Source organism: Lissotriton helveticus, chromosome 3_1 (assembly GCF_964261635.1).
Source record: "Lissotriton helveticus chromosome 3_1, aLisHel1.1, whole genome shotgun sequence".
NCBI classification, from domain to species: domain Eukaryota; kingdom Metazoa; phylum Chordata; class Amphibia; order Caudata; family Salamandridae; genus Lissotriton; species Lissotriton helveticus.
The window spans coordinates 596,421,266-596,440,112 of record NC_136061.1 but is presented as its reverse complement, the minus strand read 5'-3'; the positions used below and the strand labels follow the sequence as shown (position 1 = coordinate 596,440,112).

The 18,847-nt window shown below is 44.4% G+C and overlaps 1 protein-coding gene across 3 annotated transcripts in view; it reads left to right on the top strand.

Moving 5' to 3' along the window:
* The window catches only part of LANCL1 (LanC like glutathione S-transferase 1), a 531,190-nt gene extending 517,891 nt beyond the window's left edge, over nucleotides 1-13,299 (top strand). For 2 of the 3 annotated variants that reach the window (XM_078680579.1, XM_078680580.1), the window contains one exon: nucleotides 12,902-13,299. In XM_078680579.1, the coding sequence (XP_078536705.1) occupies nucleotides 12,902-13,252 (351 nt within the window). In that variant the 3' untranslated portion in view covers nucleotides 13,253-13,299. The remainder of the gene's footprint in view (nucleotides 1-12,901) is intronic. The other variant, XM_078680581.1, reaches the window with a different exon arrangement.
* Nucleotides 13,300-18,847: the final 5,548 nt, after the last annotated feature.

Sequence of the window (18,847 nt, the reverse complement as noted above, 5' to 3'; positions counted from 1 at the left end):
CCAACGCGTTTCGACCATAGTTGTAGGACCATCACTTTATATAAAGGTCTTCATCAGGGCGAGATAGAAATGGGGTAGGACATCGTTCAATCTGTGTAGAAGACAAAAATATAGCTATTTTTAGTGTTTAAACTTGAAAAATTACTGTGGTGTGCAAACTAGATCATTCACACCTTACGTACCAACTTCTGTGGCAGAGTACTCTTGCTGGGGATTTTCTGCCTGTATCAAGTGAAATTAAAAAGACAAATAAGTTGTCTAGTTTTTAACTCTAGGTGTCTGAACTGATAACAGTTCTCATTGTCACAGACCTTCCGGTATAACTCGTGGGTATCAGGGCAGGACGTGTGTTTTTTTCTTCTGTAGTATATCAGGGCTTCTTTAAAATTTGTGCAACTGGTGGAGAAAAACATGGCTCTGAATTACCCCTTATCTAAATGTTCAGGATATACAGCTTCAGCATGTCTTGTTTACCTATATTGTTTACCTATATTGTGTGGGTTATTCTGGAAGTGCCCCGTGAATCCAGCATGGCACGGTGTGTTATCGTGTTCATAAAAAGAACATATTGGCTTAATGGCCATGCTTTTATAAAAAGGGATATAAATAATGTGCAGGTTTAATGTGAAGCGTGGTATCCCTCTACTGATTTTATCAGTTGTCGCTTTCTCTTGAGAGTGCTCGTGCTGCCCGTGTCGGTTTGTGAAAGTCGCCTTAGTTAGTGAGGTTGATCCGCTAATGATCTTCAAGGGATGAATACCTAATTTCCGCGGTGCGTTCAGCTGTCTGAGAACCTGTCTATCACATCACTCATAGTTGCATTGAAAACCCTAAGTTTCATGGTGGCGTCCATATGCTCATTAAAACAAGCATTGGTATAGCCAATAGGTATCGCCTTTGGGACCTTATAAGTGTTTAGTTATCCAGTTCAATATCCTTGGTGCAACAACATCAACTGTTGCATGGCTAAACACTTACAAGGTCCCAAAGGCGAGACCTATTGGCTATGCCAATGCTTGTTGTGTTATGCCATTGTCTGTGACTTTCCTGAAAGCTTAGTGATGAGGCCCCTAGAAAGGTGGGCCCTGGCCCAGAGCCCACATTTCACGTGCCTTAAAACGTCTATGCAGAGATCACAAGTTGTCCACTCATGGCGGGAACAGTTCATCCAGTCTCGTTTTTATTGTCTTTACATTTTCCTCGTTATTTGGTTTGTCTTCATTTTAAATGCATAACTACTGGTAACAGAATACATTGAAATACGGCTGGATGAAACATTCAAGGCCGCCCACATTAGCGCCTTGGGATCTCTTAGTGCCTAACTCACCCTGAATACAACGATATCTGGTGTAAACCCTGCCAGTGGCTACCACAGCTCTGAGTGCCTACCCCACCCTGGCTGCAGAGATGCCTGTCCTAAACCCTCCCAGCGACTACCTCAGCTCTGACAGCCTAACCCACCCTGACTGCAGAGATATCTGTCTCAAGTCATTGTTGATGTCCACTAACTTCTGCCATGCAGTGGTAAACTTTAATGAGAGCGCATTTCGGGCTGCTCAAGTGATCAGGACTTCAGCTTTGGCGAGAGTCTGGATCTAGCATGCTGTCTATTTGTGGGGACCTCGGTGTAAATTTGCCTGCCTGCTACACGAGTCATGGACTAAAGCTCTAATCAGTGTGCCTTTTTTCTTTTTTTGCAGTTTTATATAGCGCAGACTCGCCAGAAAGGTATCGGGGCGCTTTAAACGAGCACCAGTTACGTTACACAAGAACGCATTCATTTTTGTAGGCAGTGGGAGCAGAGATTAAGGTATTTGCCCTGAACCACAGGTTGTTAAACGTGTTTCCCCAATTCCAAAGTCGGCAGCTCTGGCCCCAACGCTCTCCTGGATGTGCTCTTTGCATATGAATTGCATGCAACAAGATCATTGCACTACATGTACCCCAGTGTGAACTTTCACATGATGCACTGCAATTGAAGCATTATTTTGAGGAATGCAAAAAATGAGTTCTAGGATGGGCTACCCTAGGGACCTCTTTTGTATTATTGCAATAACTCTTTCTTTCATGACACTCAAGCACAGCTACATCAGTACAAAACACTGGGACTGGAAATTCCCTGCAATAAGCAGTAGAAATTTGTGTTCAATCGCTCTCGTGTGAGATCTTCAGATACTCTTATTTATTTCCTTTGAAGTCTGGTATTTACTTATAGTCCTGCATTTACTTCAAGGCGGGTATTTAACAGAAATGAAAAGATAAAAACGCCAGTGGGTGCCAGACTCATATCCGCCATATGAAACTACAAGAGGGCTATTAATATTTTTTCAACAATTGATCGACCAACTACTGGTGTTTTGTAGTCACAGTATTAGTCATATAATCTAGCGTACGTCAATCAGCCTCCACTTCCCAAACAGTTTATAGGACAAGCCCTATGTTTGTGAAATCAAGATACGTAGGTTATGCAAAGGAAATGTACAAATTGGCTTAGGAGTTAAAACGCGATAAATGGATAATCAAGTTCTCAAATTTCCCAGTTCCATGAATGAACTCATTCAGTCAAGGTCTTTACTGTTGCATTCTGGAATTTGTAGTACTGTTTAACCGCTTATACAACTAGGACCACAAATCCCACAATTAAAGAAAAGACCTGAACTGGATGAGCTACGCCTGCGTGGAACTGGGAAACTTGAAATACGTAGGGTAACAAAGCAGCCAAATAGATCCTGGTCATGTGGGTCAGTTTCAACCAGTCCTGATTTTCTAGCTAGCAGCTACAGGGATGATGGCCCCTGTAGGCTCGTAGCAAAAAGAGGAAAGCAAATCTACAAATCCAAGAAGTGTTGTTGGCTATAAAGACAGAACAAAAGCTGAAGATGGGACTAAGGACTGGGCCTATTTCCAGGTATGATAGCATCAATAACAGAGCTCATGCCAGGTTAAAAGTCATTCTTAGTGTTCGGTGGATTGCCACGACTTTAGGAGTAGTACAGTGATTTACCTGGCAAATATTTTACAATTAATACCTTGAGGACTTAATAAACTACTTGCGGAAACATTGCTATTAGCAATCTGCACACCCCTCACTCAGAAATAAACACAGACGTAAAAGTTGCAAGTATGGAAACATTGAACTAGGATCACCTACTGCTTAGCCACGTGAGCCCAAAACTAAAGCTCACAATTATGCCACAATCTAATTACAGGTTCACGTTAGCATTACATGTTCAGCCACCTCTCAAAGATGGTCAATAATCATAGATGCTTTTCACCTTGTTTGGACTCCTTATTGTGATGACTGCATCTCAACTTAAGTATAAAGAAGCTTGAGGGAGCTACAGAGCGCTCATATTTCACAGGTCCATGCTTGAGTAGCTCATCCTGTCTCGGATTTTTCTTTGCGTTCTGTGACTTACAGTCCTTATTTTAGAGTGGATCAACTGGACTTAAAATTGCACACACAGAAATCCTGGACTTGGTGTTCTCATCTCACATGGACTGGAGAAACTTGAGAGCCTTCTGGACCTTTAAATGTTGGTTAAAAAGTCTAGACTCCCTGAATTTTTTTACACATGGCAAAGTCTACTTGGGAGCTATGCTCCAACACGACTAACCCAGTTTGTTTGGCTGAATTATCTGTTTACATCTTATGGCAATAGAGCATTTTCGTGTCCTGGTGTGAGGTGACATGTTTGATCTTACACAAAACAAATACACGAAACTAGCAAATCAAATTGACTTAGGGATAATAAATAGCTACCTCCACCCCCCCCCCCCCCAACGTTTGCTATGCCAGGCTCTGCTCTAAGGAGGCTTGATTTTCTAATCGATCAGAAGAATTAAGAAGGGGCAGGAGGTTGAGCAAAATAACTTGATAATGATTCCACTCCATTGAATAAATAAATGTCGGAGAAGCTGTAATTACTGCTCGATTGGCAGCTGAATCAGGCTCTCTGTTAGCTCAGCCAATCCAGGTATTAATTTTGAAACAGGGGGGCTGTGCGGGTCAGGCAGCGACGATATCGGGTTAATTACAGAAACATTGGCGGACATTGATAGGCCCAGCCGCGCGAGCTGAGTGATCAGCAGGTTATTGGCCCGGCACATTAAACAGTATAAAGAGACGGCCCTCGTTCAAACAACTCAGACATTTATTTATTTATTTATTTAATGGTTTTGTAAAGCGCGTAGTAACTCAAGGAGCATCCCAGCGCTGACCTGTTCTCCGAGGGGGTTCAGCCGTCTGATGAATTTATGTTCGCGGGAAAAGGAGAGTTTTTAGGGTTTTTCTGAAGTGGAGGTAGTTCGGTTCTGACCTGAGTTTTCGTGGCAGATGGTTCCACTGTTTTGCCGTGTGAACCGAGAAGCGACGGCCACCAGTCTTGGCTTTTCTGACTCTCGGGACTACAATAAGATTTTCTGTACCGGACCGGAGGTCTCTCTCCGCTTTGTATGGAGCTAGGATTTCTTTGAGAAGGGGGGGGCCGTTATTGTTGAGGGTTTTATGGGCTATGCACAGGGCCTTGAAAGCGACCCTTTCCCTGACTGGCAGCCAGTGGAGAGATCTAAGAGCCGGCCTGGCGGAGGATCTTCCTGGGGTGCCCGTGAGTAGGCGGGCAGCGGCGTTTTGGACTTTTTGCAGTGAGTTCAGGGTGGCTTCAGGGGCTCCTAGGTAGATGGCGTTACAGTAATCTAATCTTGCCATGATTAGACCCTGAATGAGGAGCCTCCTTGCGGTCTCAGGCAGTAAGGGGAAGATCTTCCTGCAGGCTCTGAGTAGTCCAAAACATGTCCCTGCCGTTCTTTTAGCCTGGGTTTTGAAGCTCAGGTCTCTCTCAATCCATACGCCCAGGCTCTTGACCTCTTCCTTGGGTGTAGGAGGGTCACCTAGGCAGCTAGGCCAGAGGTGAGATGGTAAGGAGAGACCCTTGTGGCCCATCAGAAGGATCTCAGTCTTGGACCCATTCAATTTGAGTAAAGAGAGGTTCATCCATCGGTGGACTTCGGAGAGGCAGCCGTGGAGATCCGATGGGGCAAGGTGGGGATGTGAGAGGGTTACGACCAGCTGAGTGTCGTCGGCGTAGTTGATAATAGACACGCCGAACGAGCTGACCCTCTTCTCCAGTGGGGCCATGTACACGTTAAACAACGTGGGGCTCAAGGATGAGCCCTGTGGCACTCCACACCGGAGGGGGAAGGTGGATGAGCAGCTGTCATTTTCCCGTACCTGAAAGGTGCGTCCAGATAAAAAGGACTCTAGCCATTTCAGGGCCATACCCTTTAGTCCTATCATGACAATCGATACAGTACCATGGCAGAACAGCAGCCGCCAATGAGTGATATCGGAGCTGTCTGTCAGTTGTCCGTCTGGAGAGGCAGCGCGGGATGGAAAGCAGGACGCATGGCCTGCTGGGAAATGAGAGACTTTGGAACCAGCCGAGCAGCCTCCAAAATCCTGCGTTCTCTCAGCTGCAAAGCGGCGCCAAGTCATGTGTGACGCGTTCAGCCAGTCTTGGCTTTAGACCCAGTTTCTCATCGTGTTCTGGGACTTGTAGTTAGTTTCACGTTTAATATTGCTAGTTAGGAGGGGGTGAAGGCAATCTCGCATGGCATAGGGCCACTTAGCATTGAGTCATTCTCCACGTACCTCGTAATATTTCTCAACTTGCGGGGAGAGGCTCCTTTTAAATGAAAACATGGTGTACGTTGACAAATCTTGGAGTGTTAATAACAAAAAACAAGCACAAGCGCGTTCCTCGCGCGGCGGCAGGAGTGGGGAGAGAGGAGGGGGCCTGCGCGATTCACTTGCGGGAGGGAGCGGCTGGCGCCGCGATAATTGATAACATATGGTGCCAAGCGCTCCCGCAAGTGAAAGGCTACACATGCACGCGTTGCCATTGAAGGCAATTGAACTCGTGCACGTTTTTGGCTAAAAAGCCCAGGGGACGGCTAAAGGTCTTTTTGCCTATGCAGCGCATGCGTGCTGCGTAGGCGAGACCTAAACAGAGGGTACGTATATTTTATTAAAAGATTCGGAAATGACTTTGTGCCAGAGCCTTTGAAGACCATTCGAGGGCCGTCTAGCCATTAGGGGTCTAATGCTGCTGTGGATCCTGAAAAGAATCTTGGAATAATCTGAACACATCAATGGGCAAACAGGATCAGCAACAATATGAGAGGATGTGGAGAATATGATATCCAGAGTATGGCCGGCTGAATGAGTAGGCCCAGAATTAATGTTATTTAAGCCTAAAGGGGCCATGTCAGCTAAAAAGCTTACAGCCTCTATATTCTCCTTTTCTTCACTATGTATATTAAAATCTCCAAGTAGCCAATTTTCTCCATAAGCTTTAGATGAAAGTCTTTTAGTGGCCCGGGCAGGCGGTAGACAAGCTCAATTTTAAATATGTACATTTCCATCAAATTATCCAGGATGGAATCGATCCATGTAACTTTCAGTGCCTCTCTATTGATTATGGCTACCCCAACACCCACTTTCCCTACTCTGTCAAGCCTAAGGATCTGGTAGTACTCAGGGAGGGCGAGGGCAATATCAGGCTAGGAGGTAGATTTAAGCCATGTGTCTGTTATAAAGCCAAGGTCTGGGGAATCTGAGCAAACCAGATCCCAGAATTTAGGTGGCATGTTTAGGAAGCGAACGTACATTTGCCAGAAACCCCTTGCAGGAACCAACCTGATTTGAAGATTGGGGTTGAGCAAGACTATTATCCGTCCACCCCCTCCCTGTCAAGTTTTCTCTAATAGCATTGTTGCCTTGTATGCCCGGCGTAATATCAATGCAAGTAAAAAGACAATGAGAACAGGCAAAAGGACCTTCCAAATTAACAATCATATGAGCATGCAGACATGATGGCAGATCGTTTCTCACCTGAAGAAGTTGAAAGGACGTATAGGTGAGCCTAGGAGCGGTACCAGCCTGTAAACCGGCAGAATTTCTGGATCCTGGCGACGTCCCGGCGCAGACGGGCTTGCCATTGGCGCGCTTCGACGCGCTAGCGGCGCTCCCACTGCGTGTCCGTGCAAGCATGCTGTTTAAATACAATGCCGGAAGTAGAGGATCAGGGGGCAGGAGCCACATCCCTCCACACAAACAGCACCAAAAGCTGTGGTGGACCAGGGCCCAGCAATCCGATAAAGTGCGAGTGCAAGGTAAGCTTCAGTAAGCTTCAGTACAAATGCCTTTTCAATAGCTTGGTCCGGCATATTTACTTACACCTTTGCCCTCATCCCTCTTCTTCTGCGAGAACTAAAAAAGATAAAGACGGAACCCAGCAGGATCATTCTAATAGCTCCAGCCTGGAGTTCCCAGCACTGGTACACAGAACTTCACCTACTTTCAGTCAAGCCTCTGATCCATCTCAGACCATTTTTGTCACTTTTGACGATGAACCAGGGACAAATATGCCATCCGAACCCCAGTTCTCTGAAATTGTCAGCCTGGCTCCTGAGTTCCGAGAATTTCAACACTTAAAGAACCCACAGGAGCGTAGACAGGTGCTGGCTAAAGCAAGAGCAGACGGCACTAACAGGATTTACTCGCCTAAATGGAAGAGGTTCTGCATGTGATGTGCATCGTCTAAGGTCAATCCTCCCCACTCACCTCCAGAGGAAGTGTTACCTTATCTACTTCTCCTTGCTCGCTCGGGTTTGGCTCGTGCATCAGTTAAAGTACATTTAGCTTCCATTTCCAGTTTCCGCAGACCAGCTAAGGTTCCATCTCCATGGTCCTGCAGGCAGGCCAAACAGTTTCTTAAAAATCTCTTTAGGATGTTCCCTCCAGTAAGGGAACCTCCTCCTGCATGGCAGATGAATGGAGTGCTCAGTCAATTAATGAAACATACTTTCGAACCTATTCAGAAGATGAACATGAAGTTCCCAGCCTGGAAAGTGGCTCTTCTCCTAGCTATCACTTCAGCGAGGATGGTTGGTGAATTCCAGGCTTTTACTACTCAAGAACCTTTCTTACATTTCAACCAAGACAAAGTTATTCTATGAACAAATCCTAAGTTCATACCAAAGTTTCCTTCGGATTTCCACCTTAATGAGCCAATTGTTTTGAAATCATTCTTTCCAAATCCACAGACTGGAGCAGAGCGTCCTCTGCACTCTAGATGTTAAAAGGAACCTAACTTTGTACTTGAACAAGACAAAGCCATTTTGCAAGTCAAATCAGCTTCTCATTGCGTACAGTGCACCTGAACAGTTGTCCCTTTCACTAGATGAATATCAAGTGCCATTGTATTCTATCATCAACAAGCGGGCCATCCTCTAACGTCAGGAGTCCGTGCACACTCTACAAGAGCGATATCCACATCTACAGCGCTGTTTGCAGGTGTATCCCTGCCTGCCATTTGTACATTTGTAAAGCAGCAACTTGGAGGACGCTGCACACATTCACCAAGCACTATTGCTTGGATGCTGAGACTAAGCGAGATGCGGCAGTGGGGAAAGCGGTTCTCAGACATCTTTTTCAATAAGGTGAGCCTTCTTTTCTTTGGTTCCTTCCCATCATCCACACGTAATAATAATCTTTATTGATTGGTTTTAAAAAAAAACATTTACAATTTAAAACGTGACAAAAATTGAGTAATAGAGATGACTGTAATAAGAGATTAAAACAATTCATTTAAAATGACTTAAAATTCGGGGGGCCAATAAGATCTGATAATGTTCTAATACAGTACATAACTCTGGATTTCTTATAGTCTCTGATTTGGACGTTGTGTCTGTTAAATCGGCCGCTCTACTATGGTGGGGAGAATTTAGATGGGAGTGTGGCTTCAAAGAGTTTTAACGCTTTGTGGACAAATTTCAAAAGTCCAATGTTTAACTTGGTGTTGTCAGGGTTGAGAGCGGCCATTATTGCTTGGCAACAAGATCGGACTCCCAACATAATACATTGGCCTCGCAACAGTGACCGCCTGGCTGTGAGCAGTGCAGGGCACGCTCAGACGATCTGTTCCATTGTTTCTGAATGGTAGCCACACAATCTGCATTCCGTGCTACTACCCGGCCGGTGCCATTCCGGGAGGTTCTTCAAAAAGGGCCATTCTCCCATCCTCAAGGCCATAAACTTGTGTTTCCAATAAAGTGCGTATGTGCTTGATAAGTAGAGTGACTGAACACCCACTTAAAATTGGCGATTACAGCCCAGGCGTGTCTCCTCTTTGAGAGTATCGCCCTGTCCGAATGAAAGGACCACAATCTAACAGTTTTTTTGATGGCGGGCTTTAGCACCAGGAGAGATGGATTTGTATCCCAGAGCTCATTTGCACCTAGTAACTGTAGGCTGTAATCCAGGAGTTGCCGATGCTTGTGTCTGGTCTGATTTTTCTGTATTTCCTGCCAGAGCCGGACCTCCAAGGAACCCACCCGGGCGTGGGGCAGTCTATGGCACAGTTTAATGAAGACCTCCCTGATCGGCTCAGACGTCGAATTTCGGAGTACCGACGGACAGAGCGGTGCTTCCCCCTATTTTCCTGAGCCGTGGCCAGGTGGGGTGAGGTCTGTCCATCTTCCAAGTTTGAATACTTTAATGACTTGGAAGAGTGGAGAAAACGATGCGGACACCTAGTGGAATCAGGTGATCTCTGTATCAGTTTTATTTATTTTGGTTTTGAGCACTAATTTGTTTCATCATCACTTTGTTGCAGTAGCTATCAGTATATTTCGGTCCTGCAGAAAGCAATGACATAATGTGTCGCTAATTGCTGAAACATGTTGACCTCACATTACATCTAGGCGGTCCAGAAACTTTTTTTGTGACTTTCACTGACTACTTTTTAATGTTGGAAGAGTGGGTAGCACCAGAATAAAATTCATTTTCAGTACCCCCTCATCCAATTTTAGTACACTTTTTGTCTTATTTTGTACACACCGTTTTGTGCACTGCGATATCAGTCCCCCCCTTGGTTTAACATCCTCTTAATTGAGTAGTAAGACACAGTAAGACCTGCCTGATCGAGTGTGGGCTCTCTCAAAATCTGGGCCCTCTCCGTGGAAGCTAAGTGGCACCCTTGGTGGTGGTCTTAAAGGAAACCCAAATGATGAAGGGCGGTTCCGTGTGGTGACTGATGGGCATCCTCACCTGACCACTATATGGGTCTATTGTAGGGATGACCTCAGATAGATATACACATGACATGGTGATCTAGTTTTTCTTGTCAGTTCACAGTTTGCGTTCACAACTCAGTTTTGCTAGACCCTCCGATATCCTTGTTGTTTAATGTATGAAGGGGACGTATTGGAGCGTGGTCTTGGAAATCCCCATTGACCCTAATAAAATAGTTGTTGACAGTTTAATGAATGCACCTGCCTCCACTCCATTGTGATCTTGGAGTCCCAATTCAAGTCTCACTTGAGCTGGCAAGGCAGATTTTGGCAACCGAAAGGCTCTTTTAAAGATGTTTGTTGTTAATTTGTTTAATAACCTACTGGTTGTGCCCTTGGTGATCTCGTGGCCGTACGTCAGGGAGTTGATTACTACTCATTACTGTCAGCATGGGGGTTAGGCTAGGACCTAGTAGCTGTTTTGCCAATTTTGCAGAGCTTCAATTTTTAATGCTTCTTTGTGCTTGATAAAGGAGCCTCTTGTATCCAGAAAGATGCCCAGGTATTTATAACTGGGGGTTGACTCTAGCTTTATTTTGTTGAAGTACCACCTTTCTGTTGACCTTTTTTGCTTCCCCAAAGAGATAGTTTTGGTTTTTGACAAGTTAAGCTCTAGATAGGTTCTTGTCGTGTAGGGTAGCAATTCATCCAGTAACCTCTGGAGACCCACTTTTGTGTGACTTAGCAGCAGCAGATCATCGGCATAAAGCAAGTTGGTGATGCGAGTCCCATCAAGATGAGGAGGATGGTAGTTTACACTGTCGAAAGCTGGAGAGAGGTCAGATATAAACAAATTGAAAAGGAGTGGTGCCAATACACACCCTTGTTTGACGCCAGTTTCAGTTCGGATCTTCCTGGAAACGTGGCAGCCTTCGCCCAGCTTGATTCTTATCCACGTTTCCGTGTGGAGTTGAATTATTGCCTGAAGAAGAGGCTGTGGTATGCCCCACGATTTTAGTTTCTGCCATAGCAAACCCCTGGGCACACGATCGAAGGCTGCTTTGAAGTCTACAAAGCAGCAGTGCAGCTGGATATGTTGGCATGTCGCTTTGTCCATCAAGACGGTTAGCGTTAGCAAATTGGTTGTGGTACCGGTATTGGCTACAAAGCCCGTCTGGTTAAAAGGAAGGTGTGCTGTAGTTTCGGCCCAAGCCTGTAGCTCCTCTAGTAGAATATTTGCAAAGTACTTAGACTCCAAGTCAAGAAGTGCTACCATTCAGTAATTTTTTAGCTCATTTCTCTTCCCGCCTTAGTAGATTGGGTGGATGACTGCACCTCGCCAAGAAAATGGGACTGTTTTGTTTAGACTGCAGTAAAGAAATAAAGGAGTCAGGTATTCTGACCATAGGCTGACATCAGATTTGAACATAGCTTGAGGGAGGCCGTTCGGGCCTGGGCTCCTATGGCTCTGGCTTTCCTTATGAAGCTTGAGATCTTATTTTTTAAGGCATCCGGTGACACCGTTGGTTCTGGTGAGGTATCATTCCATTTCATTGACTCCTTGTGTGTCAGATGTTCAGGTGGAGTGTTTACAGACCGAGCCCGCCTCGAGCTCTCCAGTCCCGAAAGAGGGCTCAAGGGGGTGACAGGGCTGGCGGAATCGGTGCAAGCTTCGTTTTTGTTGGCGTCTCTGAAGTGAAGAGATAGAAACTTACTCCAGACTGCTTCGCTAATGTTTACACTACCGTATCCAGTTGCACTTTGGTTACTCCTATTTACAAGAGACCAGAATTGCTTCGGGTTAGAATTTTTACTTTCATGGATAAGCTTCAGCCAGAATTGATCCGAGGCCGCTGGTTTTTCCTTTTGTGTGGCGATTCTAAAGGCTGCTTGAGCTTGCTTGTAGTTATTGAAATAGATTTTATTGCTGGGGATCCTTTGCTGTCTCACATTTTCAATGATTTATGGTATAGATGTATACTTCGAAGAATTTTGCTTATTTATTTATATGTGTATATTTCTGTATGCAGGCAATGCTATCTTGCGTGCCTTTCTACAGTTGCTGTATGACATGAGAATGTGTTATTCACTGCTTTCTACTCTAATTCAATGAAAGTTCCAATACTGGAGTAAGAAACAAGTTACATACCTGTAACTATAGTTCTCCAATATTGGAATCTTTCATAGATTCACACCGACCTGCCCGCCTCCCCTGGAGAAGGCTCACTTACTTATCTCATTTTTTTCTATTTCTACACTTGTGCTTGGAAAATCTGATGGACTGGAGCTTCTCTCAGGAAGGTTCTACAGGATGGTCTCTACTGATTGGCTAGTTCTAAATGTGGTCCTTTTTTATTAGTGGACAGAGATATCTTACAAAATGTTTTAATGCCTGAGGCCTTATGTTCTATGTCTAATAGGACATTTCTTTTAATAATACAGGGGACTCCCATCTCCACGACGGGGAATGATTCAGGCATGTGAATCTATGAAAGATTCCAATACTGGAGAACTATAGTTACAGGTAAGTAACTTGTTTCATTTATGTCAATGGAAATAATCGAAATATTTAGTAATGTAATGTTAGGCTAGCGCGCAAGTGAATTTTCTACAGCTTGCCCTTGGTTTATATAAAGTCAGATGAGTTGAATGTGAGCAATGTTTTCACGTTTTCTTTTTTAGTTTAATCTTTTTATATAAGAGGAACAACTACTCTCAGTCTTTCATCAGACTTAAGTAATTTAACGTTACACAAATAGGACAATGCTGTTACAGGATGTGCTCGGACGACTGAATTGTACATATAATTTTTACATTGTTTCGCTAGGTCTGGCCGGCGCAATCTACTTCCTGGCGGATATGCTTGAGCCGAAAAAAGCCCAATTTCCTGCATTTGAACTGTGAGAGAAGTCTAACAAGACATGCTGGCGCAACCCACCGTGCTGGTCAATTTGAAGATTCTCATCTCTTACCCTCCTGGTTCAGCCCGTGGTTCCATGGGACGCCTGCGCTTCCAGCATTGTTATTTTATTTTACATTTTCGTTTTTTATTGTAGTTTTTCTGCGGAGAGTAGCAGCTATAGGCAAATGTTGTCTTGCATATTTGAGAACTAACAATAATTTGAGATCAGTTTACAGTCAGTGCAGACGGCATAAACCGCCAGTTAAAGTTGCGTGATTTTGTGAACGAACTATGCATACTGATTAAAACCGCTACTTAAAGCAGTCTGTCTTCGAATACATTTCCCTAATTGACCTCTGAAAAACAGCTGTGATATGGGCTGAGATTCTCCAGAGACTAGATCCTGGGCGAAAGCACCCTCCTCCTAATTTTAAAATTCACTTTGCCTCTCGTTGTGCCATTGCTACTGGTAATAATTACTCTTGTTAAAAGGCAGGCATCCCAAGCAAGTGCGTGGGCAGATATCAGAATATCCCCCTGTTCTACCCAACCACGTTAAAATCAACTTACCTGATGAGATTTGGTGGCACACTTACATTAGGAAAGGCAGTCGAATCACCATCCGTTGGGGCTACTCATGCCCCCACCTCCACCATTTAATTGGTGAATGGTGGCGGCAGGGCTTTAAGTGGGATGAAAAAACTGGGGGGTCTCTCAGATGGGCGTGGCCAGTGCAATTAAGGGCGTGGCTTAAAAACACGTAAGCTAAGTGTGCCACCCGACTTGTATTTTGCTGTTCCTGTCATTGCGTCCAAATATGATACAACAAGTCACATCATACCTACAAGTCACTACTAGTTGCATAAGATAAATAAGCAGCAACTATGGCTTGTTTATAATATTGAAAAAACTTCCACATAATGCCCTGGTGACACCACGGTGATGGTACTGCTCCTTAGTTTAAAAAAGAGAAGGGAAATCCAGAGAGAAAATGACTCTCTAAAGGATTCCCCTTCCTCTGCAACGCTCACCACACGCACATCGAGGTGGCTGCTGTCAATGCAGTCTGGGAAAAAAAACGGACAGCTGGTGCCAGGGCACAAAACAGAGCCCGATAGAGACCCGTTTCAAGGCCCCCTTAAAACAACTGCCGATGCTCCGACCCCTTGAGACCCGGCCCACTTAAAGCCCTGGGTGGCGGTATCTTGGTGGGGGCTTCTGCCCAGGTCTAAATTGAAGCCTAGGAGTGACATCTTGACCTCTGGTCATACTGACTTATAGTTTGCCGGCTTGCTTCATGCCTATATGGCTTTCTCAATACTGTGTATGAGATGTCAGTATGGACAGCTAATTTAGTATATCAGTGTACTCCAGTCACCAGGCCTGCAAGCCCCATCACATATAGGCATACAAGTTGAACATTTATGGCGATCTAATGTCTCCATTTAGGACATGGAAGAGTGGCTAGAGATTGCATTCTTCGTTTTTAAATTTAATTAACCCTCCTTCCTATTTATACTATCTAGAGGGATAGCAGTTCGAAGACATAAGCGCAAAAAGATGCATCTGTAAAAATTAGTTATAAAATCGCGGTTCCTTAGATTTTCAGTGGGGAACTTATTATTAAACTTATGGATCGCATTTAATACTGGCATTTCTGTGATAGTTCCTATTATGTCTTCAATTCTGATAATACAATGTTGTTCTGTTGTATCCAGCTCAACTGGTCATAAACAACAAAGAAATATAGAAGATATTGGGTACAAAGAAAAGTTAAGAAACTGATATTGCGTTCATGTGGGCTATCCCGAATTCTCTCTGGCTAGTGATTGTACTATGTATGATAACCCGAGAGGAAATGTTTCAGGGATTGCACAACTTCTACTCGGTCTGCAAACCACTGAAGGCAGGAGCATCCCACATCAAGATCAGGTCAGCTAGCAACAAAATTCCCTCTGTTGATTGAAAATTATTGGCTACATTTGCTGATCATCCTGGGTTTGATGGACCGTTCCTGTCTGCCCTTGCTGTTGTGAAGTTCAGAAATGAGTTAGCTGTGTTAGAGTTCTGTCTTGTTGTGTGTCCTAGGTTGTAGGTCATCTCTTGAAAGCTGCGGGGCCTTCAGGAGCACTGCCTTGAAGTATCTGGTGCAGGAGGCAATTGTTGCCTCTAGTCTAGAGGGCAGCTCTTCAGGTCCTCTGTGGACGCTGGTGCTCCCACGGGTTTCTGCAGGCCATGCAGCATTAGCAAAGCCATGACTGAAGATGCTTTACTGGGAAGCATCTACAGAAGACAAGCGAATTTAGAAGGGATAGGTTAGTTAGCAAAGTTGTCTGTAGTTTGAGAAACTTGCTTTTTTATGCGTAATATTAAACTTTTATACAAATACAACCCTTGCAAGTGGTTACGTTGCAGGACTGGCGTCATTTATCGTTGAGAAACGCTGTTTCTCAGCCTATTGTAGGTGCGTTTTTATAAAATCTGCAATAGGCGCTGCCTGTCTCAGCGCAATGAAAATTTATACATCAGTCCTATCTCGCTGCTATGACGTTGATCTGTTCCATTCATCAGCCCAAAGTAATTCCGTATGGACAGAAAAGGCAAATGGAGAACTCAGTATCATTACAGCCAACCCTGGAAACAAAGCATGCATTGGGCGGTGTTTTTCAATAACTTAGTTCATATAGAATAGTTAAAAGAAACATGTTTTTTAATATTCATATAATTTAAGCAAGTCCTAGTTTATGAATATATAACCACCCATGTTTCCAATAAACCAGTCTTTGAAAGGTGCTCAAGTCAAGTGTTCAATCACAGGTGATACAAAAGGAAGAAGGCCGTGTTGTGCTGATCTTTTCTTCTCTACCTCCCCTTGCGCTGCTTAACTTGCCATTTGTAGACCCGACCACTTACAATCCATGTGTACCTTTGAGGAAAATAGTAGGTTCATTTGTGCAGTCGTTGTCCCTTCCACCCACAGATCAATAAACCAACAATACTTAAGAAGACAGGGATTCTTGTTGGTATTCACTGGAGGTCGTAGGCCGATTAGACTTCATCTCTCACCATATTCAGCAAATCTGGCATTTATTTATATAGTTACACAAAACAGATGAACAAACCCGAATAGGTAGTATTATATTGTTAGAGATTTATTTAGTGTTTCTATTTATATCCCTGCTTGGTGGGAGGCTCAGGTAGCCAACGTCAAATTTGCTTACACAAAATGTTAAAAATTAGCATTGACATTATTACCGAATATTTGTATATTTAGGGAACCAGAAACTCCACCATCCCTGTCTGAGGCAGCTGTGCCCAGCTCCAGCCACAACATTGACATCCTGAGTTAGCGGTAGGATTGCCTGGATCACCAGGAGGCCAGTGTCCCCGCCAGCCAACACTGAGCCTTCCTCAAACCATACTTCCATTCAGTGGTTTGCAGGCCGAGTATAGGTTGTCCCTTATGGCCTTCCACCCACCTGCTCCAGTATCTTCTCTGCTTGTTTGGGTAAAAAAAGAATATTTTGTTTTTATTCACTTTTTCTGTTTTCAAAATAATGCTTGCCGATCCATTGTAGAAACACCTGGAGGCCTGGCTGGGAACACTGACAGCCTCTGGTTTGAGATGTACATTATTGAGCATGCCCCTGTGTGAGGGCACTTCAAGTCGCTAAACAGAATTACATTACAGATGATATCCCCTGCCTGGGGGCACTGCTAGCCTCTGGTTAGGCCTGTACTTTATTAAGCCTGATCCCAGTATGGTGGCATCACTACCCGCTATTTAGATCTGTACATTTCAGATCTTGTCCACTCTATATTAGCACTACCAGCTGCTGTTTAGAGCTGTACAGTTCTGATTAAATCCCTTGCCGATGGCACTATAGGGATCTAAAAAGAATAGAGCTGTACATTTTAAAGCATGTGCTCTGGGTCAGGACACTGACAGCCTCCGGTTACAAGTGTCCAGTTTTGAACCGTGTCCCAACTCTTGAGGGCGTTCCCAGCCTCTAAGATGTTCTGTGTGATTCAGATCATGTTCCCTGCCTGGGGTACTGTCCGCCTCTAGTGAGAGGTGTACATTCTTAACCATGCCCTGTGTGAGAGTACTGCCAACATCCAAATAGACGTGTGCTGTTCAGATTATATCCCCTGCATGGGGACAGCGCCTGCCCCAAGTTAGACCTGTACATTTTTAGCAAATCACTGTCAGCTCCTAAACAGAACCGTACATTTCAGATCCTGTTCATTGTGTAAGAGCTCCACCACCCTCCGGCTAGACCTGTGCATTTCTGATTTAATGGCTAGCTTGAGGACACTGCAATACCTTTTATATCATGGCTGCAGCACCGAGACACTGTCAGACACTCGTTAGAGGTGTACATTTCTAACCATTTCTCCTGTATCCGGCACTGCCAGCCTTAAATAGAACCCAGCCACGCATGTCTGAAGAAGCCTCCTGTAGAAGTGCACGGGCAGGCTCCCGGGAGCCATTCTCCTTTTCACATTTGCAGTACCCAGGCAGACTCGGCCACTCTCCAGAAGATGGGTTTATTCCTTTCCTCGCTTGTGTCAGAAGCCTGAGCGGTATCTGCCTCCATGCCGTTTCTGACCCCCTGACGACCACCGCACGGTGTTCAACTTTTGTGTTATTTTTAGCAGACAGACTTCAGCAGTTTTGCTGCAAGGTTTGGTCTGCTCCTCGCGCTTTTCCAAACGGATGAACGGCGCTCGCCGTCGCCCGTGATCCTCGGACTATTTTCAGACTAGATGAGGCCACATTTGGGCATGTGTTTGTTACCCAGGGAGACCCTGCGCTTCTGGCGTTTATCACAAGTTTGTCAGTGGTTTCTCAGACCATAGAAGTCAATAGAAAGTCTATTTGGTCTGTGTCTGTCAATCACGGGTCCAAAACCCCTTTCCTTTTTCAGAGCAGGCAACTTGAGATTCTGTACCGTATAGTCGTCTTGGACATCTTTGTAAAGATTTAAAACTGTGGGGCTGAATTAACGTGTGGTGGTAATAAAACTTCTGATTTGTGGAGGAAATACAACTCGTCTGTTAGAGGAGTATTCTCTGATTGAGAGTTTACCTTAATGACAAAGGGAATTCTACCTATAGATTCTTTGCACAAGGAAAACCCCCTATGAAAGATTTAGATTTCCTCCTTAAATGTGAGGATTTTGCTTTATCTCTCTTCTGTAAATCAGACCCTTTGTGAAAGTGCTGAGGATAACATTCTGCAGTGGTACCTAATGAAGCTCCCTTGAGCTAAGCCAATGTCTGAGGTACTTTCATTGTAATGTGTGGATGAGCATTGGCAGTAGGCGGCGTATTCCCCTTTATTTTCTTTCAGCAAATAATCTCAGAACCCTAGGGCAAAGTTACTGAACAGCACAACAGGTAGACTTTTTACATTTGTGAAGACCACATGACAGGCCTCGTACACACACCTCTCCTCCCCTTGCCATACTAAATCATTCTAGCATTGTACCCTAGGTATTGTTAGGTACAGAGAGTATTTGAGGTCATTGCTATTTAGTGTGGGCTATTAACGAGGAAAGTATTCTCAAGCTGTGTCTGCGCAATTACATATTTTGTGATGATCATAGTGGTTTCCTGTTTGGGTTTTTCGGATCCAAGAAAGGTGTTAACAGTTGATAAAGTTGATGTTTATAAAACTGTAATGATGCGTCCTGTCTCTTTTTGTGTTAACTGCTCATTTGTGAAGTTTGAGGTAGGAGAAATTGACTGCTTGTTATTTGTCAACACAGAAAATACGGTGCAAATGTGCCCTGTTGGCTGTGTGATGCCCACCATGGTGTTTCAGTCCCAAGGAAAACTTTAACCTATAAATTAAAGACTTCAGTA